Source organism: Schistocerca nitens, chromosome 3 (genome assembly GCF_023898315.1).
Source record: "Schistocerca nitens isolate TAMUIC-IGC-003100 chromosome 3, iqSchNite1.1, whole genome shotgun sequence".
Taxonomy (NCBI): domain Eukaryota; kingdom Metazoa; phylum Arthropoda; class Insecta; order Orthoptera; family Acrididae; genus Schistocerca; species Schistocerca nitens.
In genome coordinates, this window is record NC_064616.1 from 579183761 (window position 1) to 579210789 (window position 27029).

Here is a 27029-nt window from a genome sequence, read left to right on the forward strand (position 1 = left end):
GTCCTCATCGATGTTGTACGAAACATATCCCGTTCGAGGTAGTATGTTCGTGTCGTCTTCCTCTCTTTGAACCGAATTAATCAGTCAGTAACAGGTGAACTGGGAACAAAGGCGCATTGTCACATATAAAAATCACTTTGAGAGGTGAATGAAGCGACAAGTTACTAAGAAAACATCGACCGAAGGAGGATAGAACTTCGAGCCTTTGGGCTATTAGGTTGACAATTTTATACTTAGACACCGAGCCCCAAACCAACGTTTTAAAAAGTCAGTAATTTTTAATCCGTTACTGCAGACGTTTTCCTCTACTGGATTTTACAGCATTCTGTTACAATATTCGATCATTTTTGCCTTGTTAGATTTACGGTGAGTGTGTGAGTTTACCTCTGGATGTTTCCTAATTAGACACTGTTAATTAAATTTCTATTTTCTTGTAATTATCTCTGTATATTGATAGCTGTTGAGCGCAGTATTTCGCATTTCAGCCTTTTCATATTCATTCAGTTATGAGCTCGTCCTTTCATCCGTTACAGCCCGTAAAGCCAGTAACCCTCCAATCACACACATAACCATTTCTTCAATCCAAAAATACTATTTGATATCTCTCTCTCTTGCCTGTCATCCTATCTTAGATGTAATTAGCCCGAATATCATCTTCAGGTTTCGTCATCTGCTTATAACGAACCCGAATGAGATGTATAAGCATTCACTTTGTTCTCTCGGGAAAGAATAAGGAAGAAATAGCTTACAGCTTACACTATGCTTTCAACATGGCGCTTGTTCGACAGCTTGAATGTCAATGTCGCTTCTTGATCATTCAGACAATTTCCCATGCAAATACATGATTGAACGTCGTTCCGGTCTTTTCCATCCCAGAATAAATCCGAGATATTTATCGAATATCAAATCCAGTACCGCTTAGACGGCAAAACGGCTGTCCTGTCTCATGCCGAAGAGGACATTCCAAAATTATGGATTGATTGTAATAATCTGTACTGTAAGAGCAAATGTTCACGGATAGGAGCTTCGTCAGTACTTCTGTCATTAAAAGCCTAAAATTCAGGCTCCTCTTCGGGTCTCTCCGGACTCTGTTGCAATTAGTGAAACTGTTCCTCAGACCAAATCGCTTTTGTTTTTCTTCTTTTGCTCGAAGTTGGTGCTGATGTTGGCTGCTGTTTGGTATCGCGCTCTCACCTTGGGCTTCAGACGGACAACATTGACGTCGGTTGCTTATATTAATCTAGGCTGACTAAACAGAATGGCTTTCGATATTATGGATGTTATAAAAATCTGTCGCCTCGTTATAAATATTTTAAAAAATCGGAATGCGATGAACAGCAAACTGTGTTTCTTCATTCACATGAAGTCTTTCTTCGCCGACTATGAACATATTTCTACTAATGGGAGAGAGATCTGTACACTTCAGTGCGTTAGGACTTTCTTGAACGGCAAAAATCATTCACACTTTTTAGAAGGGTTCCACATTTCAAAGAGAGTGGTTGGAATGTTCTGTTCCGCTGTATACACAAAATATTTAGAATAAAATATCTAGTTTACTCTAAAATAGTTCTCAACGATACCGCTCTAGAAAAGTTTAGTCCATCACTTCGTAACCATCTTATGTCATCTTTCGAGAGAGGCTCGGAAATATGACTGACAATACTTGCGTTTTTATTTCCAAATCATTAATTTATCTTACAAACGTTTTGTGGCGTCTCGTGCTGTTCATGTAGCAAAATGAGCTAAAACCGACAAACCTACAAAAACTATGGAAGTAATTGAGTTTCCAGACCCAGATAAGCCATGTAACCTACACTGATAGGGCCAGTTTGGACAAAAGCGAATGTACCGCATGGGGTATTTACTTTATTTTTTCCCCACAAACCTTTCATTCTGAACGCCACCTACGCTCGACGATTACTACAGCCTCATTTGGAAAATATTCTTCCAACTGTTAAACATGACTCAGAAGAAACGGAAAATGCGTTTGTAGCAGCACCATACTTTCATCTGACATAACGTGCACGTATAAATGCACTTATTGAAGAAAACAGACTGGCTTTTGTTTGACTACCACAGCCAAAGAGTTTCCTGCCCTACAGAATGGGGAGACAGACGTCCCGACCGGGTGCAAATGCATAAATTCAGCTCCACGCTGTTCTACGGCACTAGAAAGAGGACAGAACGTCAATCTCCGATAGAACAGAGCTGGGGGGGGGGGGGGGGGAAATCGGCCTATCCCAGTCAAAGGAACGATCTTGGCATTCGACTTCATCTCTGGAATCCACAGTAAACCTATACCAGGATAACTGAACGGATATTTCAACTTCTCTCTTCCCGAATGCGTTTCTGATGTGATAACCACGGCACCAACTCGCTCGGTCGATGTCATTAGCAACTAAACACTGACTCAATCGTAATCGTGCAAAGACAGCGAAAGAAATCGGGGATAGTGGTTTATACGAGTTTGTGACACTTGCACGGAGTGACACTTGTACGGAGAGTGAATGTGTTGTCATTTGCAAGGAGGCCAGGACACTGTAGGCAGTGGACAGGGTGCTCCGGAAATATGATTCACCAGCCTGCACGCCGCTACCTGCGACGTATTCTGGAGAAGGCAAAATCCCGTTTCCTACAGAATGTTCCCTGTCCGCACACCAGTTCGTAGTGTGCATGGCTTTCTCCCAGAGTTCAGTACTGCAGCTGACCTCTGACTGGCAAGGAGTGCTCCGTGTCTTAGTGCTGAGATAACTGAATTCACCGACACCACCAAAGGGAAGGCTTTACTCATTTACAACGGGCATCAGTATGTACTGGACTATACAAACAGACAAGAAGTGACTTTGGCTTTGTGTAAACTTTAAAAAAGTATAAATGCGATATTATGGATGTTATGAAAATCTGTCGCCTCGTTATAAACATTTAAAAAATATCGGAATGCGATGAACTGTGTTCCTTCGTTCACATGAAGTCTTTCTTGGCCGACTATGAACATATATGAAGGCTATCCACGTTTGTGTTCCAGATGAAGCAGCAAATGAAGTGCGAAAACATTTTGTAAGTGCAAAGAAGCGGGTAAAAGAAACAGGCGCTACAGTCTGATCACTTTACGTTGAAGAAGCAAGGCAGCTCTTCAATTGAGGTTACGACTTAGTAACATCGTTACCACCACACATCGTTACACTGTATTAGGCGAAAATATATGGGAACTTGAAAAGATGCCATCGATTCTGGAGAAATATTCATCCAAGAAAATAATTTACTGATGAATGATGGTATCAATGTTTTACTTGCAGATGATAACAGGGTACCGAATGACAGAATACTCGTGTTTGCAGCGGTAAGAGAGAAGTGTGTTTATCAAACTGCATATCTTTTTTTGTGGATGGAACGTCCAATAGTTCGACGAAGCAGTTTGGGCAATTGTTTACACTTCACGCCGAGCTTAATAGGTCTTGGGAGGAAACTAACAGTATTCCAGTTGTTTACTCTTTGCCACTAAATAAAAAGTGAGAAATATATGAACATTTTTAAAAGCTAACGTGCCGGGATGGAACCCTGCATCTCTGATGATGGACTTTAAAATTACCATCGTCCAAACAGTTAACAGTTTATTTCTTGTTACAATTATCATTTTAATAGCCGGCCGCTGTGGCAGAGTGGCTTAGGCGCTTCAATCCGGAACCGCGCTGCTGCTACGGTCGCAGTTTCGAATCCTGCCTCGGGCGTGGATGTGCGTGATGTCCTTAGGTTAGTTAGGTTTAAGTAGTTCTCAGTCTAGGGGACTCATGACCTCAGGTGTTAAGTCCCATGGTGCTTAGAGCCATTTATCATTTTAATCAGTGTTTGTAGAGACAAGTTCAGTGTCGCGGCCTCGATCCACCCTGTAAGGAAAACGAGGAAATATGCTGTCACATAAGAATGTGTTCTGGTCTAGCTCATCTTCCCTGGAAATGTTGGACGATGGTTGTCTGTGTATTTAGGAGAGCACGCCTGAACTTTTATGTCTGTTTTTTTGTACCAGTGACTCGATATCGAACACATGCCAAGAGGGACGTGAAATTGTAGTGGAAGGCGCCAGAAGGATGGAACCGAAGAATAAATACATTAGTATTAAAAGTTCAGCCAAATGTTTACTCAATAGTGAAAAATCTTCTAGAAGATGCACAGTACTATGGCCACAAGTTTGACCGGCTAATTTTAAACTTTGATGTGGAAAGAGAAAGAGACGGCGATGAAGACTGGCGAAACTGTTTCAAAGGCTTTATAGAGACTCCAAACTGATGGAAACTTAAAATTATTTCTGAATTTTGTGGCCTAAGCACGGAAGTTACAATGAAGAAGAAAATGGCAGATCCAATGAAAAAGTTGTAAATTTTAAATAGTAGATAATGTAATCGTAGGCAATCTTGTAAATATTTTAAATATGTGTTGTTCCCTGGAAACGACACAAAGTCGGCCAAATGACTCTCGAAATTTGTAAAATATTCCCTAATGAAGACTGACAAGGCTATCTCAAAGGACAAGCCTTTTCTACAGAACAGTCGCAGCTTTGACCCTGAGAGGTTCTTAGAATCAAAATCTATATGGGCTCACACAGGGTACAAAATCTCTGCAGCGGAAACACAGGCAACTGGCATGCAGTTTCATCCATACTTTTTCCCTTCCGCTAGAAGACGAGCAAACCAGCATGAAACTGGTAAACACAAAATAAATAATTATCATAAAAACGTGACTGGTCGCAGTTTTGCATCCTTTCAGCATATGTTAAGACCTGTTTCTATTAACACTTGCCGGAGACTGCAGAAGGCCTGTTGAGGATGCGACTAGGCGAGCAAGGCCCTCGCCGCCTGGGTTGTGAGCGCTCGCTTCCAAGTGGGACGACCAGACGTCGTTACATGGCGCAGCACGGCTGACTGGTAAGGCAGGGGAAGTGCAGACAATGTGATGCCTTCAGAGGAATGACCGTCATTAGGTTCGTCGTAGCCTTAGTTACTAACATACGGTACATACGTCTCACAAGGGAACCTTCCCATCGCACCCCCCTCACATTTTGTTATAAGTTGGCACACTGGATAGGCCTTGAAGAACTGAACACAGATCAATCGAGAAAACAGGAAGAAGTTGTGTGGAACTATGGAAAAAATAAGCAAAATATACAAACTGAGTAGTCCATGCGCAAGATAGGCAACACCAACGATAGTGGGAGCTCAGGAGCGCCGTGGTCCCGTGGTTACAGTGAGCAGCTGCGCAACGATAGCTCCTTGGTTCAAGTCTACCCTCGACTGAAAAGTTTAATTTTTTATTTTCAGACAATTATTATCTGTCTGTCTGTCCGTCCGTTCGTCCGATGGATTTGACGGTCTACACACGGAAAAATTTGAAAACGTTAAAAACATATGTTTTGACAGAACACATGGAAAACTGCGACTGTGAAACTGTTGCATTCATTTGTTGCAGTTTATGTGACAAACTCTTATGTTTTCATTACTTTTTTGGGAGTGATTATCACATCCACCAGAAAACCTAAAGCGGGCAAGGTAGAAGAATCTTTTTACCCTTTTGCCAAGTGTACAAGTTAGGTGGGACGACAACGTATTCCTGTCATGTGACGCACATGCCGTCACCAGTGTCGTATAGAATATATCAGACGTGTTTTCCTGTGGAGGAATCGGTTGACCTATGACCTTGCGATCAAATGTTTTCGGTTCCCATTGGAGAGGCACGTCCTTTCGTCTACTAATCGCACGGTTTTGCGGTGCGGTCGCAAAACACAGACACTAAACTTATTACAGTGAACAGAGACGTCAGTGAACGAACGGACAGATCATAACTTTGCGAAAATAAAGTAAACTTTTCAGTCGAGGGAAGACTTGAACCAAGGACCACTCGTTCCACAGCTGCTCACGCTAACCACGGGACCATGGCGCTCCTGAGCTCACACTATCCTTGATGTTACCTATGTTTCGCATGGACTACTCAGTTTGTATATTTTGCTTATTTTTTTCAATGTTCCATATAACTTCTTCCTGTTTTCTCGATTGATCTGTGTTCAGTTTTTCAAGGCCTATCCGCTGTGCCAACTTATAACTAAATCTGAGGGGGGTGCGATGGGGAGGTTCCCTTGTCAGTGTTTAAGGGCGTCTTTCGGTGTGCCATAGCCCCTTACGCAATCCGTATTTCAAACATTTCTTAGACGTACTTGTAATTAGTATACAGCCAAATCGTTTAGGGATCTAAGAGTAAACACTCTAAAGGTGTGAACAAGCTATTAATTTTTTATATTAAAGTTTTAGTGTGGAATCACCCCTTAAAATGGAGAGTAGCTCTTTTGAAACGCATGAAAAGTAGCATGATGCTCGGATTAGGAATTTCTGAGTGGTCAGACACATCAACGTCAACGTATCAATGCAGAATATACAGTCTATATGTTTACTGTATGTCATATCTTGATACGCTTAGCGTTCTATTAACGTGCTTCAAAATTTTAAATACAACGAAAAAATTCAGTTTACATCAGCATCACGATAGATTCCACCCAAAATATTATGGTCACTTGCAAGATGAACAACGAGAAGCCGATGTGCGGGGGAAAAACAGTTTCATGCGATATGACTGAATAAAGTATTCATTCCAAGGGCGAATAGGAATAAACTTCTCAATAATTTTCACAACATTTTCATTAAAAATACATTTTTTTTTTGTTTTCAGGAAGAGCATTCAATGAATGAATCTGCAGTTAACTCAAGCTACCACACTATTTTTCAGCTTGCAAAGGGTTGCGCAGTTTCACTGATTTCGAGGCTATGTTGGCAGTGTGAAAACTCAGCTACAGCTAGAACTTATACACCCACTGTGTGACGTTTGTGTGATTAGTTTCACGGCAAAAATAGTCTCGTACACTTCTGTTTCCTTAATGTAAATTTACAGGTCTGCAGATACTATTATGTCGATGCTGCTTTTTCCGCAATGAAGAGAACCAAGTCAACTTACAGAAATTCACTGGCAGACTTCAACTTAAGAACTTGTCTTCACATTACATTAATCGAAAAGTGGTACCAGATATTGATCCTTACTAAAGTTCTTAAATTGTCAATTTAAATTTAGTCCTAAAATTGCAGTCCCCATAAAGCTGCAACAGTCGTAAGAAATGCAGTGTTCCTTACTTACATGTCCGCAGCTCGTGGTCTCGCAGTAGCGTTCTCGCTTTCCGAGCACGGGGTCCCGGGTTCGATTCCAGTCGAGATGACTGGGTGTTGTTGTATCGTCTTCTTCATCATCATCATCATTCATCCACATTACGGTCGGAGGAATGGAACGGCAAACCACGTCCATTAGGACCTTTCCTAGTACGGCGGTGCAGGTCTCCCGCATCGTTCCCCTACCCTCTGTCAAGAAGCATTCCAGTCGAGATGACTGGGTGTTGTTGTATCGTCTTCTTCATCATCATCATCATTCATCCACATTACGGTCGGAGGAATGGAACGGCAAACCACCTCCATTAGGACCTTTCCTAGTACGGCGGTGCAGGTCTCCCGCATCGTTCCCCTACGCTCTGTCAAGAAGCATGGGACTTATTTTCCATTCCATTACTCAGCTGTCCTCCTTTCCTTCCAACACCAAAATATTAAGAGATACTGAATTTCACTATCAGTTCTTGTTATGTTGAATTTCATTGTCACCTGTCATTAATACAACAGGTTTAAAAATAAATTCCCCACGAAACGCGTTAATGAGCCACCCTGAAGCGATAAGTGGTTGCTCACAGCTGTGATGTGAGCGAGAGCCCGCTTGCTGTGCTGAACTACTAGACTTCTTAGTGTGCCTGTACCTGCGAAAAGTCAGTCAGCCCGGCAAGAACCCCTGCTCCGTGCAAATGTCACTCCACGCAAGTGGTCCAACTCCGTTTATACAGGACGTAAAATAAAATTTAGGATTCCCGAATAGCGATGTGATTCACGCCCCTCCAGAATGCGAATAGTTGCTTTACCACCTCGCACGGCGAAGCATTTCATGTTCACTTACAAAAGTACCTGAATCCATAAACACTTTGTACTAAAAGATGGAAAACGTAGATCATGATTTGTCGGGTAAGACAACATTGCTACCTTAGTGATGATGACTTAAGTGTTACACATTAGCTGTTGTACATAGGAATCACAGTTGTTGCTCTTATAGAAATGACGATTGAAAGTAGCAGTTAGACGATTACTTAGTTCACGGAACTTGTCGCAGAATGCACCTCAGTATACAAACGCGGTTTTCGAGTTTCTAAATGAAATACCATGAGATCCCATTTATCTTGAACATGAAAATAAACTTTAATACTAGCGAAGGAAATGCTATCGACATAGATCTGCACGCTGAATTGTAGAGTTTTAATCTAAAAAGAATAATACAGCGTTTTACTGACAGAGTCCTATAAAACCCCAATAATTTTACGTACTCACGTTGTTCTGTGTTCATACTAATGCGATATCAACACATTACTCTCTCGTAATATTCCTCTTCCATTGCCACTATTAACGTATGGTACTCAGTATTGGTGAAATGTGGATGAGCTGCCTCTCGCAGTAGAAACAAAATTTGCAGTTTGTCATTCGTTCGAGTTTATCGTCCTGCGAATGTCACTCATCCAAAGTGCGCGCCGAATCGCTCAGTCAGGTGACAGCAATACTTGTTCAGGTCTGCTGTCAACTTCTCCTCTACATTTTCCCGTATTTAGATACTAGCTCAACATCAGATATTAATGTGTATATTTACAGTGTTTGCTTTCTATGTAATTTATGTTTCTGCAGCGTTTGTTGACGATTTCTACGTGTCTATGCTTATCGAATCGTTTCGAAATTGTAGAAAACATTAAATGTAGTAAGTTTTTAGTTAATCTGTATTTCGTTGATTGGGGGAAAAATGTACAATTCTACGAGAACGGAAAAGAAAAATTCCAAAAATTGAATACAGAAAGACGAATTTACTTGTACTGTATTAGCTATTCAATAAATATTTTAGTTAATACTACAGGTTTATGTAGATTATAATAGTGATAATCACTTTATAATCTGGACGATAAACCTTTAAAATAAAGGAAAAAAGCAAACACCTGAGTTTTAAGGCATTAGGAAACCAACGCAGTCTAGAATTTTACTCCGCTTACATCCAGGCAAGGTAATAAACAGTTAAAAATGTTCAAACGTGTGTGAATTTCTAAGGGACCGAACTGCTTAGGTCATCGGTCCCTAGACTTACACACTACTTAAACTAACTTATGCTAAGAATAACACACACACCCATGCCCGAGGGAGGACTCGAACCTCCGGCGGAATAAACAGTTAAACAACAGCAAAATGTTAAAAGAAGATCGCTAATAAAGACGATACACGGTTTGTGTCTGACGTGGGGCTGGATTTAATGTACTGAATTTCTTAACGAGAAACTGTCATGTGAAGGAAGATCAAAGTTTAACATCCCGTAGACGACAAGGTCATTATAGATGGGCTTTCACCTGGGTCTCGATTAATAAAGCATTATATATCTTGTGTTTAAGAAACAGTGCAAAAAATGATCGAATATTTTTCATTTTGCATTTTGATCCTTGACTCATAACAGATTTGCGTGAGGCTATTCCAGTATGTCCAGTCACGATATTTTGTTGGCTTTGTTCGGGGAGAGAAAGCGGGTACCACAATTGACACGGACGTGCTGGCAACCACACCCACTGGCTTTGTGCATTAGCCTTGACATCGATCTGTTTCGTTCGGATTAAAAGCGTTATGTTGCTGTTCGGGCAGAGCCCCTAAGCTAAGTATCAAAATAAGAAACTGTTTTCTATTACTAAAGGGTACTGAGTGATCGACGAGTCCTTGATTACGATCATGGGCCATACGTCACACCGCCCGTTTTTGCAATGCCAGGCAGTTCAACAAGCTCTAGTGCAGTTCTTTCTCAATACCTTGTTTCCAGAAGTAGGTAATTTTGTGCTCTCTTTTTCGCTGTCTTTCTTCTTATGCTAAAGGTCGGTCACTGCCTTGCACATATTATGTCACGAACCTTACTTGTGGATACGCATCGACTGCGCAGATGATGTGGAGTACGATAAACATTTTCTAGAAAAGGAGGAACAGCGCCTTTGTACCGAGCATGGCGGACAGCAATCATAGCTACATGCGACTAATCAAGCATTCCTAACGGCACCGAGTGAGCAGGCACGATGATTTAGGCACTGAATTCGCAATTGGGAGGAGCTCAAATTAGGCGAATGCCGGGATATTTCCTTTTAAATGTACAAAATCAGTTTCCTGCCTCATCTTTGTTCAATCAGAGTGTTTTCTCCAACAACCTCGTCGTATATCTGCCGTCGGATCCTAATTTTCCCTCTCCCTTCTAATGGACGACTACTATTGAATGATTATACTAAAGGAGACTAGCTATAATACCATCGTGTCCACATTTACAGTTATATGAAATAAAAACTCATCTTCAGATTTTATTACAAAATAAATATTGTCCAATTATGGGAGTGGGCATTCTGTTAAACAAGAGTAGACAATTGGTACCGAAGATGATGTCAGACTGCATTTCTCCAAAGAATTCCAACAATCAACACTCTCACTGCAGTCTGAAGTTTGGGTAGATTTGTAAGATTTTTCTAGTGGTTAGGTGACATGAATGTGTTTGTAATTTGCAATAACAAAATATGCAACATTTAAGTATTTGGCTTGCCCTGCGGCTTGAAGGGCATATATATCTCAACCACGATTTGTCATATTCTCTCTCTATCGTCACGAGTTTTATTACCTTCAGTCAGAAAGTAGACAGTGTCATTAATTCTTTTCCATGTTCTTGAGTCGTGAATTTAGTGTGTAATCAAGACTGCCCTAATTCTGCTGTTATACGTAGCTGATTCAATGGGCATTAACAAGTTTTGCAGAAATCCCTGTCAATTAATTTTTTAAATTAAATGTCCTAATCTATGTCCATAATCTGCAATCAACCTGACTGTAAGTAGACCTGAGTGATTGGTACTTAGATGATTTCTCCGTCCCCCTGACACTACATCTCCCTAATGATAATGCAAGAAGATAACTAGTGCAGTAAGGGTACGTGTATCTGCTAATTTATCTAACTCTGCCGCGGCGATCCGTGGATGAATGATTTGTATATGGGGGGGGGGGGGGGGGGTAGGCATGGATGTCTGCATCCACGTGATGAGGAAATCTGTTCCTGTAGTCTGTCGCAGGAGTCTACGTAAGGACGTAACCAATAACCACAAGGACATGTCTTTTCCACCTCTGTCAGATGCCACATCAGCTTCGTAGCATTTCAGTTTAAGAGTACCGAGCTTGCAATGCCGGTTTCATATCCGTTTGTGAGGCTTAGTCGGAACAGCTATTCACCAATTCAGGGGAACGTGAGTCGATATGTTTTCTCTATAGTAAAAGAAAATGTACAGCTCCTGTTCTGGCTCAGGTGTAATGGAAGTGAACCTTCTGGTCTAATTCCTAGTGTTTACGTGAAACATGCATCCCGCAAACACAGAGTAGGTGCAATTTCTAAAGTGTATAAAGTAATTAACAGATAGATACTCGTCTGTCAGCAGCATATTAGTTGAGATAAGTCTGGCTGTGTTGCAACCCGTAAGACATTTGCTACTGAATAAAGTTGGTGAATGGTCACGATATGGAACTTGTGAATAATTTTCTGAACATTGTATTATGTCTTTGAGAAATCTGTTTGTTTCTATTCTAATGACAGATGATTTTTTTCAGGTTCATCATGACGCAATTGGTTCAAGATCTTGTCCACGGTTATAGGGATATTATGGACAACAGGAGTGGTAAGTGAATGTTATATTTAAGTAATGTGTTAGAAAAAATATTGCTGTGGGAAAGCTTCGTTTGTTTGTGACGTATCAAGGAAATTAACTGATCCACGGGTGCATCTCCTGACCAGTTACCTGTTCATTGAAACAAAAAGCGCGCGACTGAGTAGTAGCCTCTACTTTCCACAAACTGTACGTTACTACGTAATTCACCGGATGAACTAATACTTCAACAGCCCATTGCTCAGCTTATACTTCGTTCAACATCCATCTGCTCACAAGTGTGAAATACCGAACATTAGCAACGTATTCACGAAAACAGTATATATGCAGTGACCAGCAGAATATTCACTGACGGGTCGAAATAACCAATCAGCCGTACGTAGGCAATGCCTTCTTTTATCCTGAACTCACAACAAAACCGTTATATTCTCTTCATCGCCGCGCGATTGCTACGGACGCAGGTTCGAATCCTGCCTCGGGCATGGATGTGTGTGATGTAGTTAGATTTAAGTAGTTCTAAGTTCTAGGGGACTGATGACCTCAGATGTTAAGTCCCATAATGTTCAGAGCCATTTGAACCATTTCTCTTCATCGAAACACATTAGGCAGAGACAGTAGTCATCATACAAACTCTCAAGTTTCCTAGGTTGCTTCAACTGAACTAACGTCCTGATCAAATCTTACTCGTTAAGTTCACTGTCGGCTCTCAGTACTCTAGCAATATGGATGAACAAAAACATTCATCTTATGAACATAAGGTAGGAAGTGGTTGAGATGCAGTTGTGTCTGACTACGGTAAACTGTCTCAGGGTATCAGCGCAACGAGGCGCTAAACAGAACGAGTATGTTGGTCGCTGCTGGAAAGGAAGCTAAGCTCAACGGCGATTTGATTATCGCGATTTCCCCACGTCCACATACTTCCCGGAACTTAAATTAATGGCATATAACGTGTAGTAAGATGAATCAAAGAAAATAAGACTACACAGAAGCTGCCAGTACCATAATCTGCAACCTGCTTTCCCACAATATCGTGCTTTTCGGATTACACATCCGCCAGACTCACCTGCCGTTCTTCATAAAGAACCATTCCTATCGCCTAAACTTCACGTTATCTCGTCAGGCGTCAGACTCCCCAATTTATTCGTACAACTCAGCATCAATATGTGATTTAAATGACTTAATATTTTCGTTCAGCAAGTCACTTTGTGGATGAGACCAAGCATGGTGAAACATCGATTTCCCATTGGTACTAACTCTATCCTCCAGACCAGTCAAGATTTTCATAAGAGACTGTAACCTGCAAGTATATTTAAGTATATTCCCACTGAGAATGTCTGCACCACGCCAGGGACTGACACGCGATAGTGTTGTATATCTGCGTAATGTTTAGTCTTCACCTAATGGGAACATTTGTATGACCAGAAGACTGTGTTGTAGTACCACTTCAGAACAAACTACTGTATCTTTGTCGCTCTTTACCTTTTCCCCTCACTAATCTAAATGAACTTTATTTATCAAAAATGGTTCAAATGGCTCTGAGCACTATGGGAATCAACTGCTGTGGTCATCAGTCCCCTAGAACTTAGAACTACTTAAACCTAACTAACCTAAGGACATCACACACATCCACGCCCGAGCCGGATTCGAACCTGCGACCGTAGCAGTCGCACGGTTCCGGACTGCGCGCCTAGAACCGCGAGACCACAGCGGCCGGCGAACTTTATTTATCGCCAGTTACCAATCTGTTGTGGAGTGGTATGTGTCCTCTATGTCCTTACACATTCCTTTATTGTTAGGTATGTCACTTACGTAAAACGTTGTTTGATGCACGATGTGGACGCCAAACACTCACTTTAAAAATGTGAAATAATTGTTGATAACAAAATGTACAGAATACTTGGCTTCCGTTGTTCCACATGATGAACAAACATATAAAACAACAAAATTTCACTAAAATTAACGCCATTTAGTAACTTTTCACTTTGCCCTCGTATGCAGGCAAACATAGTGCTCTGCTAAATTAGATAGGGCGATCGTAATCGCCCTAAATGTCTACTACAATATAAAGCAGCGTTTCACGCCTAGTAGGTCAGTGACACAGAACATTTTGCGTTCTCTTATGGTGTCTGTAAATCAGATCAAGCGAGAAGAAAGATTGTTCATTCAGTGAAAGATAGGAAAATTCCTTATAATATGGCCCTGGCAGACACCTGGTATCAGCAGTGGAGCACTGTGACTGAGGAACGTCAGCCACAGAAATACGCACGTGTGTTGTCCTTAAAAACGCTGGGCCGCGGATTGACTGTGTCAACCGCTTCGATCAACAGCTTGCGTCAAACGCCGGCCTTGATTCCGCTTCTCCATACCAGCAAGAGGACGAGTCAGACCAGGATTCCCAGGAGACAAGTTCCTCCTGTTTGTGAGCGCAGCATAAACACTGCTATGGAAAGGTAGATGGAAGATTCAAGTTTAGCATCCCTCCGTCGGCGAGCTCATTAGAAACAGAGCGTAAGCACAGATTGCGGAAGGATGGTGAAGAAAATCGGGCTTGGCGTTTTCCTTAAGCGATCTGAGGAAACTGGGGAAAACCTAAACTGGGTGGCCTGAAAGGGATTCGAACTGCCGTCCTTCCGAATGCGGGTGTCTGAGTCTAGTATTCCGCCACCTCGCTCGATTGTAGTTGATGCGATGCGAAGACGTTGCACTGAGAGCTCTCATTCGTCTGGACAGGGATAATCAGCTTGAGAGAAATAGGCAAGATATGAAAACACGGGTACCAAGGAATAGCGGTGTGATTTCTCAGGCTTCTTCGGCGTGATAAAGGTGTCCAGTTGGTTTCAAGTTCCAATTTACGCGCAGTATTTCGGCATCCTATCTTATCGACCTTGCCAGGTGGTGTGTGTTGCTCAGATTTGCCCTCCAAATGGACTGTTTACAGTTTATGAGGTACTGCTGGTGTCACGCTGTTGGTTTTACTCTTGACGCTTGCTACACACTTCGCGTTTTTGTTTTTGGGAGCTTGAAGTGATGATGTCTCAATAACGATCTCGGATTCGGACGAGAATCCTAACTCTCACATCCATCACATTCGTATACACATTGCTTGAGACTCCCAAAAAATGGTTCAAATGGCTCTGAGCACTATGGGACTCAACTGCTGAGGTCATAAGTCCCCTAGAACTTAGAACTACTTAAACCTAACTAACCTAAGGACAACACACTCATCCATGCCCGAGGCAGGATTCGAACCTGCGACCGTAGCGGTCGCGCGGTTCCAGACTGTAGCGCCAGAACCGCTCGGCCACCAGCGGCCGGCGCTGGAGACTCCCTTTAACAGCTAGCTGCTACATACACTATCTGATCAACAGTATCCGGACAACTTCAAATGGTTCAAATGACTCTGAGCACTATGGGACTTAACATCTGAGATCATCAGTCCCCTAAAACTTAGAACTACTTAAACCTTACTAACCTAAGGACATCACACACATCCATGCCCGAGATATTATTCGAACCTGCGACCGTAGCGGCCGCGCGGTTCCCGACTGAAGCGCCTAGAACCGCTTGGCCACACCGGCCGACCTCTGGACAACTACTAGCGGCCATTAATATGGAGCATGTCCACCCTTCGCCTTCATGACAGCTTCACCTCTGCTTGAGGACGTGTCTGAATATCTTTGGAGGGATGGCAGTTCGTTCTTCCGCAAGAGCCGAAACCAGAGAATTTAGTGACGCTGAACGCTGGGGTCTGCAGAGAAGTCGGGATTATAACTCATTCCAAATATGTCCCCCCCCCCCCACCCCCACCCCGTGCGAGGTTCGAGTCCTCCCTCAGGAATGGTTGTGTGTGTTGTCCTTAGCGTAAGTTAGTTTAAGTTAGAATAAGTAGTGTGTAAGTCTAGGGACCGATGACCTCAGCAGTTTGGTTCCATAGAAACTTACCACCACCAAAGATGTTCCATTCAGTTGAGGTCGGAAGTTCAGCAGGCCCGTCCGTTTCAAGAATGTTATTTTCCATATACCAAAGTCTCACAGATGCTGCTTTATGACGCGGTCCACTGTCATGTCGAAACAATCAGGCGTCGTCTCCGGGCACTATACTTCATGGCAGGTAACGTTCTCCAGGAATTCGCCAAACCCAAGCGCTTCCATCGGAATGCTACAGGTCACAGCGGGATGCAGCACTCTAAATCACCCGTTTCCAGTCGTCCACTGTCCACTGGCGTCGCTCTTTACGGCACCTCAAACGTCTCTTAGCATTAACTACAGATATGTATAGTTTATGAGGAGGTGCTCGATCATTGCACAATATTCCTTTCAACTCCCTGATTCCTTCCGCTAATTTCTTGTGATTTTTTTACAACCATCTTCCGCGAAGCTCGACGGTTCCTGTCCATCGGTACATGAGATCTACCTGGTGTGGCTGTGGTTGTTCCTTCCCTTTTCCACTTCATAATTACATCGCCAACAGTCGACGTCGACAGCTTTAGAAGGTCTAAAATATCCTTCTGTATCTATTACTGAGGAGACATCCAGTGACTAGCACCCGTGACTAGCCTCTTGACCGGCCCGCTCTGCTGTTACGGCTTCGTTACTTACAACAAAATACCCCCCACCTCCTTTCAAACTGGCGGGTCTGCGTCTCGTGACATCTGTGATCAATTCTGCATTACACAGACGTGTCCGAATACTTTTGTTCAGATAGTGTTCATTTCAGATAATTCCAACCAAAGTGATTTTCCTCTCGCGACCAGTACTCTCGTCAGGGCTTAGGCTTCCTCGACCCTGGAGCAGTATGGTCGGACCAGTTTACCCTGGTCACAGCAACACATCTCTTTCCGCTTACGTAAAATCTTATTTTAAAGTCGGGATAACTGGAACCAAATCTGAAGCGGACAATGAGCATTACGTGCCCATCGTACAAACTACTTGCAGGGACATATATTGCCAACAGGTGGCAGGGACTGGTGGCAGCTGGAGGCAAACTAGTCGAGGAAAACCAGCCGTCAGTTGCACCCCCTTACTCACAATCTCTGAGGCCTTCTCCAGACGTGGCTTAAAAAAGAATGCGGGAGACCTTGGTCACCTTAAGCAACTCTGGTTGCGGGACACACCTGATTTCGACCAGTTTAGCAAGAAGTCGCAGTGTCTCGGGAACTCCAATGCTGATGGGTAGGAATTTGCGAAATGTGTCCTTCAGACAGCATTAATGCAACTGTGGAGTCAGGAAGAGTATTGGGTTTAGTTTCCTTGTTTTTGGAAATTTATTTTAATTTTTTTATATCAACGTTTCGAAAACCATTGTTGCTGAATATTCACGAATGGTGCGCATTCGTTTGTATGTTCAGTGGGTAAGTCGAATAACATTTTAGATGACATGTTTTATTGTCCTCTTCCGGGTTGAACATTTAACTTATGCACAACACTCTCAATGGAGTCCAGGATTTGATCATGTACCATTACATCACTTTCAGTTCACTGCGAAGAAAAATAAGATCTGTCGTCAAAATATTGTGCATAAAATTGGAGTCTGTTTTCTATCAATGGCACTGAGAAAATCGTAGAAATAATACGTAACACGAAAAACGCATCTTTCGTTTGACCGCCGAGTGCTGTTTACCATTGAGGAATAGTTTACCAGTGTGCAATATTACACAGGCAAGCACACACACGCACACACACACCTAAGAAACGTAAAAGAAACTAAACTCTATGAATGAAACTCCATGATTCTTTAATAACTGTGTCGTAGATTGAACTATACTTTCTATTTATGAAGTCACTCAGACCCAAGGAAACAAATGATCAGCGTTGTATCTAAGGAAATTTTCATCCTTTTTTGCAGCAGACGGGCACACATTTTCGGACGTGTCTCACAGACGTCAGCGTCTTTCGGCTTTGGCGATAGCAGTGACTAATAAAGTATTTAAACTCTTAGCGAAATGTGTCAGCAGCTATTTTCCGGCATTATAAAATTTCTTCTTAGTGTCTGATATAAGATAACTAGTGATTTTGTTGCAAACGCATTGATCCGGACGATAGTCAATTTGTATGGGACGTGAAATATTGATCTTCCTTCTCTTTTTCATAGTCAATGGATTACAGGCAATTTATTGTTACCTCTGCTAGTATATTTATGAACAGGGGCTGCAATGAGATTTATTGAGCAGTTTAGCGTTTTCTACGTGAATATACTGCCATGGAAAATCAGCATTCGGTCCCATCTGTACCTGCATTTTATACAGTGCTTGATTCGACCCGGAAGATTGCGTTTTTCTCCAGGTACGGGAACACGTGTTAACAGCTAGCGTCGAGGAAGATGGTCGTTGGTCTTATAACTATCTGTGGAAGAAACAGGAAGGAAAAGTGATTCAATTACGCTGTCCTGTCTGTACGCCACCCATCAGCAGCTAGCTTAATACCCTTACAGTTCATCATCATCATCATCAACATCAGGTGTATGTCATCTACTGTTGAATGTAGGCCTCTTCTAGACTTCTCCATACATTACGATCTTCAGTTTTTTGCATGCAAGACATGCTTGATTATTTCTGTTGCGTTACGAGGAATCCAACACGGGTTCTCGTTAGTCCATCTCCCATCATTTCATGTCGCTATAGCACATATGCATTAGAGTTTCGTAACAATGCCTGTCTTTTCTTTATCTATTTTTTAATAAAATGACGTAGGTAGACTATTCCTCACGCGTAGTCTATGAACCCCATGCAAAGTTGTGACTAACTTTCGTTGCTTCTTTCTTCTTACTTGATTGATAATCTGTAGATTGGTACATTGTGATATCCCTATTTCAGTCCTACCGAAGTAATACAAATTAACTGCAGTGCTCAGCTGTTTGCTTCCTATGGTTACCGTAATCACGTTCTGAAGTGGCGTAAGAGCTTTGCTTGCCGTGCAGCTTACAGTAGGAAGTTGGAGGAAATATTCTTGAAGTACCATTGTCATTACTTAATACTCCGATGAGCGAGAGAGATGGTGTAAGGGTTAGACAGTATTCGGGAGGAGCAGTGTGCAGATCAACGTCCAGCCATCCTGGTATATTTTTCAGTGCTACTCCTAAACCAATGTGAGCATTTGCTGGTATAATTCAAAGACACAACAGATGTCCTTCATTGTTCTTGTCCACGGACTAGTGCTCCATCTCTTCTGACCTTCAGCTTAATGTCGACAAACCGTTAAACTCTAATGTTCATCTCCACCTACATCTACATACATATCCCGCAAGATACCGTGTGGCACATGGCACAGGGTACTTTGCACCACTTCTAGTCATTTCCTTTCCTGTTCCAATAGCAAACAGAGCGAAGGAGAAACGACTGTCTACAGGGTGTTTCAGAAAAGTTGCGACAAACTCCGAGGATTTGTAGAGAGTGTCTTGAGGAACAAATCGAGATAGGAACCTGTGCCCGAAAAATGTCATCCGACGACGCTACAGAGCATCGAAGTTATAGGTGCCCACACCTTCTACTAGGACACCCCTTCGGCAGTAAATGTGACTTTGTATGCTGACGGACCGCAATGTTGTTTGTAATTCAGTGACCGCAACTGATTTCCACGATCCCCAGTGAAAAAGCTCAAACTTGCTGCTGCGTAGAAAGACCTTGTCTCATATGACTGCGCTGCTTTGTTGCCTCGGCGGATGATGGTTTCATACACTGGTTTCCATTTGCAGTTTATTTTTCTCCTGGAACCTCATAAAATTTGCAACGTTTTTCGGTATGCAGGAGAAAAACAAACGCAGTGCATAAGAACGTGGTTGTTAAAGTGTTTGCTTTGTTATAGTGATTATATACAGATACTTATGTTTGTTGTGTAATTATAAACATCAGCAATAAAACTGTTTCATCCTGCAGCATACTGTTAAATGACCACACTTTTATTTTTTACTTCATTCTTTTCAGAGTTAAATAATGATGAATTATTTAGCAGTCTTATGACCGTTTGCACGTGTTTTGTTTAGTTCAAATGGTTCAAATGGCTCTAAGCACTATGGGACTTAACATCTGAGGTCATCAGTCTCCTAGACTTAGAACTACTTAAACCTAACTAACCTAAGGACATCACACACATCCATGCCCGAGGCAGGATTCGAACCTGCGACCGTAGCAGTAGCGCGGTTCCGGACGTTTTGCTTTGTAAGTTATGACAAACATAAAAGACAAACATTTCTTTCAGAAGCTTTTTAATTAAAATTCAAATTGGACGTACAAAGTTTTGGAACACAACATACAGTGGAAATACGTAGTTTTGGAACAGAATGCAAAGCCCATTGCTCAATATCCACGGGACGTGAAGCAGAAAACTGTGTTACCACACGACACAGACTGCCACGAAAATTCTGGAACGTGTGATATCTAGGTTTTCAATTTTTTTGGACAAATTGTGCTTAGGAACTAATCGTCTCCTGGGAACCTAATCCATATGCTCAGACCTTCGTTAAAAGCATGCAGTCATGGACTGTGCGGCTGGTCCCGGCGGAGGTTCGAGTCCTCCCTCGGGCATGGGTGTGTGTGTGTTTGTCCTTAGGATAATTTAGGTTAAGTAGTGTGTAAGCTTAGGGACTGATGACCTTAGCAGTTAAGTCCCACAAGATTTCATACACATTTGAACATTAAAAGAGCATGCAACGGGGCACCGTGTCAACGCTTTCCCTTCGTCTATACCCGTTTCCCTTCATCTATGGGTCGCAGGATATCGTGTGAGAAAAGGGCAGGCTGAGATTCATAGAAGCGACGCTTTCTAAATCCGTGCTGATTTGTGGACAGAAGCTTTACCGTTTCAAAGAAATTTATAGTGTTCGGATTTAGAATATTCTAAAGGATTCTGGTCTGTAATCTAGCGGGTCCGTTCTTTTACCCTTGTTACCAGACTCTTGGGACATTGGCTGGGCGGGAGATTCACTGTAAATGCAAGCTAAGTAAGTGCCGTAGAGTACATCTACACCTACGTGAGTACTCCGCAGGTCACAATTAAATGCCTAGCAGAGGGTTCATCGAAGCACCTTCAAGCTATTTTTCTGCCTTTCCACTCTTGAAAAGAGCGCGGGGAAATAGGAATCTTAAGTCTTTCGGTGCGTGCCTTAATTTCTCGGGCGCCAGCAAAATGTTTTCGCATTCGGAGGAAAACGTTGGAAACTCAGCTCTCGTGAAAAGGTCTCGTCGCAACGAAAAAAGCCTTTGTTTTAATGATTGCCACCCGTGACACTCTCTCCCCAATTTCGAGATAATACAAAACGAGCGGCCGTTCTTTAAACTTCTTCGATGTCCACCGTCAGTGGGTATCCCATACCTCGCAGCACTACTTCAGAAGAGGATGAGCAAAATCAGAGTGAACAGTCTCTTTAGTAGGCCTGTTGCATATCGCACCCCATTTTCGCTCAATATTCGAATCAGCCTTTATTTTTGTCAGGTGTGTTCGATGCCCACTACATATTTTAAGTACTGCACCTCTGCAACGCTGAAGAATGGATTCTTTCCTAAATTACAACATGTTCTTTCCTTTTCCGGGAACATCCCTTTAAAGTTTTGCATTAATTAGGCTACACGGATCGCGAGCATAGGAAGAAGATATTCTGTTGGAAGAAAATTGGAAGCTTCTTGCATGCATCTAATTTCTTGTATGATCATTGACACTGACAATACTGCATGGTTAGCTGCTGGATGCGTTCGGATCATGTTCTCTGCAAAGACAGACAGTGAAAAAGTACGGCACGTAAAGCGCAGAACTTACTAACAAGGCCGACTAGGCCGTCAACTCACTATTCCACTTCTGACACCTGTGCTAAGTACGTCAACCGCCCAGGTAGTTATCAGTTTATTGGTAGTAAAAACAGTTTTTCTGTTTAGTGTTTCCTCGAATGCCTTTCTGGCAAGAGCCCACTTAGTATGGTAGTGACGTGCGTTAGTTTACCCGTTACGCCCTTCTCGTTGACTGTACGCGGACGAGGGAAAACAAACTTTGCGAATTATCGGCTGCACACTTTCTTTTTTTTTTTTTTTTTTGTACCCGCCTCCTGTTAGCAGATGGTACCACTTAACACCTTCTCCGTCATTGTCGTCTCTCTCGTTTTATATGTTGTATGGAGGAATATGGTGATAGCGTTTCTAGAACTAGATACGTGTGAATTTCGCTATACCGTATAACGACACTGGACTCTAACAAATATACAGATCACACATTTCGTTCGTCATTTACTTTATTGCATAAAAACTTAAAAGGCATCTTTCATGTCGCACCCAAAAATGGCATTCGACGCTTTAGGGTATCACTGGAAGTTATTAATTATTTTGTTACTTATTTTTGCGTTAATTATTTTGGGTGGTATGTGCCATTCGTTTATTAGTGTATTAGGCACTATGCAGCAGTTGCACTTAAATTATTTGTGTCTTTAGCAAAGGGAGCGATAAAATAGACAACATTAGGCGTTTGTACGTAGTCGTCCATAGCCCGCCCATTCAGGTCATTTTCTGGCGAAAAGAGGGGTTGGTATATCTGTGTATAATGATGGAGTCCGTTAAGTGAAGATGTACCGTGCGATTGTGATCAATACATCCAGCGTAACGTTGTCCGATTGCGATGAACTTATTTTGCCTGGTACTATACTATGTTTCATAATATCATGACCTTTTTCTGCACAGTTAGCGACGATGGCTATTCGGGAAATATCCGGATCATTTGCGAAATGCAAACCACTGTGAAAATCAAAGATGTTTTATTTGCAACCGTTAGCTACATCTTCCACCTGCTTGTCTACGTAGTCGCCGCTACGACTTTCGTCGTATAGTTGTGCCAGCTTTCCAGTACCCTCATCATAGGAGGCAGCTGCCTGTGCTTTACGCCAATTCTCTACACTGGCCTACAGCTCATCGTCTGTGTCAAAATGTTATCTTCATTGCTAGCAGTTCATGTGAGACGAAATTCAGGGGGGGCCAATTGTGGACTGTATTGTGGGTTATCATACATTTACCATCGAAAACGCTGCAAGAGCACCTTCATTGCCCCTGTAGAGTGCAGCCCGTAATTGTCATGAAGAAGGAAACGCATCACAGTAATGTTATGTGGGCTGCATCACACTAGGCGAAATCTCTCACCAGGCCCTCATACTTAGTTGGAAGCACTACAGGAGGTGGTCAAAATAACAGGAACACCTGACATATACACAATATTTACTAATTAATAAGGAGTTGGGTCACCATTGACTTTGGGAAAAGCTTCACCTCTTCATGGAATAGGTTCTCTCATTCTTATAGCAAAATATACACCAATTGCTCAAATTATATAGAGGCATTAAATCTGGTCCTCAGCCTGTGCTCTAAAACTCCCTGTAAGTTTTCGGTGATTTTGAGGCATGGCGATTGTGCTGGCCAGGAAATATGTTTGATGTTATTCTGATGCTCCACAAATGATACCTCAACCTTTTCGGCTGTATGTATGAGTGCATTATCATCTTGGAATATGGCAAGATTCGGCAGCAATATGCTAGTCAGACTAAGCACTTCATTGGCGAGGATGTTGTAATATTCATTGGCACTAATCCGGACAGTGAGGGTAATGTCAGTACCAGCTGAATAACGAGATGTAGCCGGCCAAATAGTAATGGAATCTCCTCTATGCTTGACTGTAGGGAACATGGAGGCCACTTCGCAGGCTTCTTTTGGTGTTCTCCATAAGTAAACCCAGCCGTTTGTGGGAAACAATGTAAACGATGATTCAGCGGACCATACCACATTCTTCCAATCATCAAGCGTCCAGGTTTTATGATCTCTTTTTATTATCTACGATAATGATCGAAGCAGACGAAATTAATTAAAATTTGTGCTGCGACCGGGCCTCGTGCGGCATGGAGCAATATTGACCATGGTACTGCGGTGGTATAATGGTTAGCATTTCTGCGTCGCAAGCAAGAAGACCTGCGTTCGAGGCCCGGCTGCAGCACAAATTTTAATTCATTTCGTCTGCTTCGATGTTTTACCGTGTTTCGTGTATCCTGTCGTTATCGTGAATACTGTCGTTTGTGAAACGTTAAACAGTTCATCCGTTTTCGTCTCAGATGCTCCCGCTAACCATACACCAACGGGTAGCCCTTTTGGAAGTCTGAGAGATCACACATTTCATTGATTCATTGTGTTCACTGTCACAGAAAAAAGTAAATAGTACAGTGGAAAGTAACCTCCAAGACTTGTCACGTCAACTGTGCACTTCAGCCGTATCGCAATATTTACTCGTATGCTGCGGTGCCTACTTGCAGCAAGATGTACTCTATTGCATGGTGTTCACATTATTTTGACCACCCCTTGTATTTATCTGAGAATGTTTACGTGCTCACTGTGCGCTCAGAACTGAAAGGAGCGACGTGACGCGATCTAATTCTGTGCTATTAATTTATTTACGAATGTTCCTTCTGCCTTTTATAAATAACAAAAATCCTACATATTGCGTCACCTCACTTATTATCTACCCGCCTCAGTAGCCGAAGTCAAAGAGTTCGGCTTGTGAGATATCCGGTCCGAATCATGGTGGTGAAATACATTTTCACCCCCAAAATTTTTATGGTAGCCAGAGAAAACGAGATGGCGTATACACTACCTGATCAACGGTATTCGGACACCCCTACGAAACGCGGAATCGACCACTAGATGACGCGAGAAGCGGACCTACCAGTATAAAATAAAAATCGTTATTGCAGCAGAAGTATGGCATATACTGCAGACTTCATAAATTATGAGTGAAATCAATATGAATAAAGATTACACTAGTGATCAAAATTTAAGAGTAATGAACAAATGAAAATCTGCAAGGTTTATTGTTTTGTAACTAGGTCTGTGGATAAGAGTGGGGAGAGAAAAGATTTTACAGCATTACGGGAGAAACAATCGAGGAAAACTGCAGAAAATGTGAATTAAGAGACATGAGACGATTCAAACTATCATACACAATAACAGAGATTTATTATGTTTGAACATTTCAGTAATAAGGCACAGAACGCAAAAATCGTTTATCAGCCGAACGTCACACTTTGTGCATATTGCTTTTAACATTTCTGTCATTCTGCCGTATCTTCCATTCGCATTCTCACACATTTCATATGCTCCATATCTTTCTCTGATAGTTCGTAGAGAAAAGACCTCATTTCAGCAGTTTTGTAGATCCAGGACTTCTTCGACATAAACTGGTCTCGTATGCTGCTGCCGTTGTAGGTATACGACTGCAGCTCCCGGTCCAGCTTGATTATAGGAGTTATACGGCCGCTCTGATAAGACTTATCAGCTGTCAAGCGCTTCCTGTAATCGTGCGGAAGGTGGAATTGTGTTCCAACGTTACCCACCCTCTCTCTCTCTCTCTCTCTCTCTCTCTCTCTGTGTGTGTGTGTGTAGCAGCTCAGGAATCACCCTCTCTTAAACAGAAGTAACTGTTTCGCAAAGATATGTATTTATTGTGTAATATTTTATGATGTGTTCCTACATATATAAAATCCTACCGAGCATAAAATGTGGCATCTCTGTTATGGGACTAGTAAGTTCACACTGAAACAGCCGCGGTTTTGCCGTACTGGTTCGAAGTTTCGCCATGTGTGTCGTGTCTTACTGAAAAAACCCTACGTGGCACACTCTTTTCGATGACAAGTGGCCATTTAGATCTCGACGAAACCAAATTATAATTAATAAATAATCCCACACGACCATGAGTAGAATATTAGATGTGCTGCCATAAGTAGACATTACTAGACTCAACATTTCTCTCAGTATATATATAATGGGCCCGAGTTTTTAGCTCAGTGACAAGCATTGACAGCGCTAATATCGATCATGATCACAAATCTCTTCAGTTGAATATGTACATATTATGATGATGAGTTCCCAGGGTTCTACATGACTGTGTCGGATCGTGACGCGAACCTGGGCTTTTGTTTATTTCGGCAACCGTTTTACCAAATGAGTTACCCAAAAGTACATCTCGAATACGGCACAAGGCAAAGATCAGTGTTCAAGTAATGGTCAAGAACACAGTTTTAATGTCAGAATAATATCATTACAGTACATACTGCGCTGCAGAGTGAAAGGTCGGTTGTGCACGCGAACCGTACTATGTGGCTATTCCATTCTTCTACCATCTTCTTTCTGTCAGAAGTAGTAGTTAATCTAGATACGCAGGGAAGTATATTCACAGTTTGAAAAGTGGGAGATGGAGATAGTGGCAGAGTGAATCTTCGAGTTGAATCGTTAGGTGTGCTCGGATGACCCACATGAACAGCGTGTTTGACAACACGCAAAGCACAGAGCCTGTTTCGAGACCTGTTTCGGCATACCGTTTTAAGCTGTCACGAAGTTTCATTGCAGACTTAAATCTTTCGCGCAGTGGATTACTGCTTTAGAAAACTTGACAATGATTGTGACTGGAACTAAAAGATGTATTTATTTAATTCATCCTCCCTGCTAGGAGCCACATTCAAGCTTAATCCCTTTATTGTAAACTCGCGTGGCCTGTATTGAGATACGTCCTTCCTCTGTGAGTATCTTTCTCTTCCACTCATTGCGGAAGAGCGTAGCTACACATTTAAAATTGCGTCCTCGACGTCTGTAAAACCCGTACGACACTCTAACCGGACTGATCAGCCAGCTGCCGCTCTCCTGTTGTTTGACGTAGGCTACGAAACAAAAAGCTCTTACTGACGCAGTTTCCAGTTAGGAAACAAGTTTTGCAGGCTCATACTGTCTGTTCTGGAATCCCAGGGAATGTAAGCATCCAATGGAAAGCTACCGTGGCATATCCCGCCTCCTGTTACCGGCAGCAATCTTGGCCACACCGCAAATCCACTGCTGCGCACTTGCTTGGGCTGAAAGATTTTTCTGTCACACCTGTTATTCGAGTATGCAAAGATCGCCGGGGTTGCTGCTCCTGATTTCTTGAATTCCGCGTTTAACCACATGAGACCTTCAAATAACGTGCGGAAATCCAGCCGGGAGGGTCGTCGACAACCGCCTATATTTCGACAGGTGCACATCCAGTCATTTTCCAGACAAAAAATGTATGCCTTGAAAATGACAGACTGGTCACCTACCGAAATATCGATGGTTGTCGATGACGTCACCCGGGTGCATTAGCGTAAGTTATTTGAACATTGTGATGGCTGGGTGTTGTGTGATGTCCTTAGGTTAGTTAGGTTTAAGTAGTTCTAAGTTCTAGGGGACTG

The 27029-nt window shown here is 42.4% G+C and overlaps 1 protein-coding gene across 3 annotated transcripts in view; it reads left to right on the plus strand.

The window, feature by feature from the left end:
* LOC126248489 (elongation of very long chain fatty acids protein AAEL008004-like) overlaps window positions 1–27029 on the plus strand; it is a 666835-nt gene that overhangs the window by 321052 nt on the left and 318754 nt on the right. For all 3 annotated transcript variants that reach the window (XM_049949514.1, XM_049949516.1, XM_049949515.1), the window contains one exon: window positions 11766–11833. In XM_049949514.1, the coding sequence (XP_049805471.1) occupies window positions 11773–11833 (61 nt within the window). In that variant the 5' untranslated portion in view covers window positions 11766–11772. The remainder of the gene's footprint in view (window positions 1–11765; window positions 11834–27029) is intronic.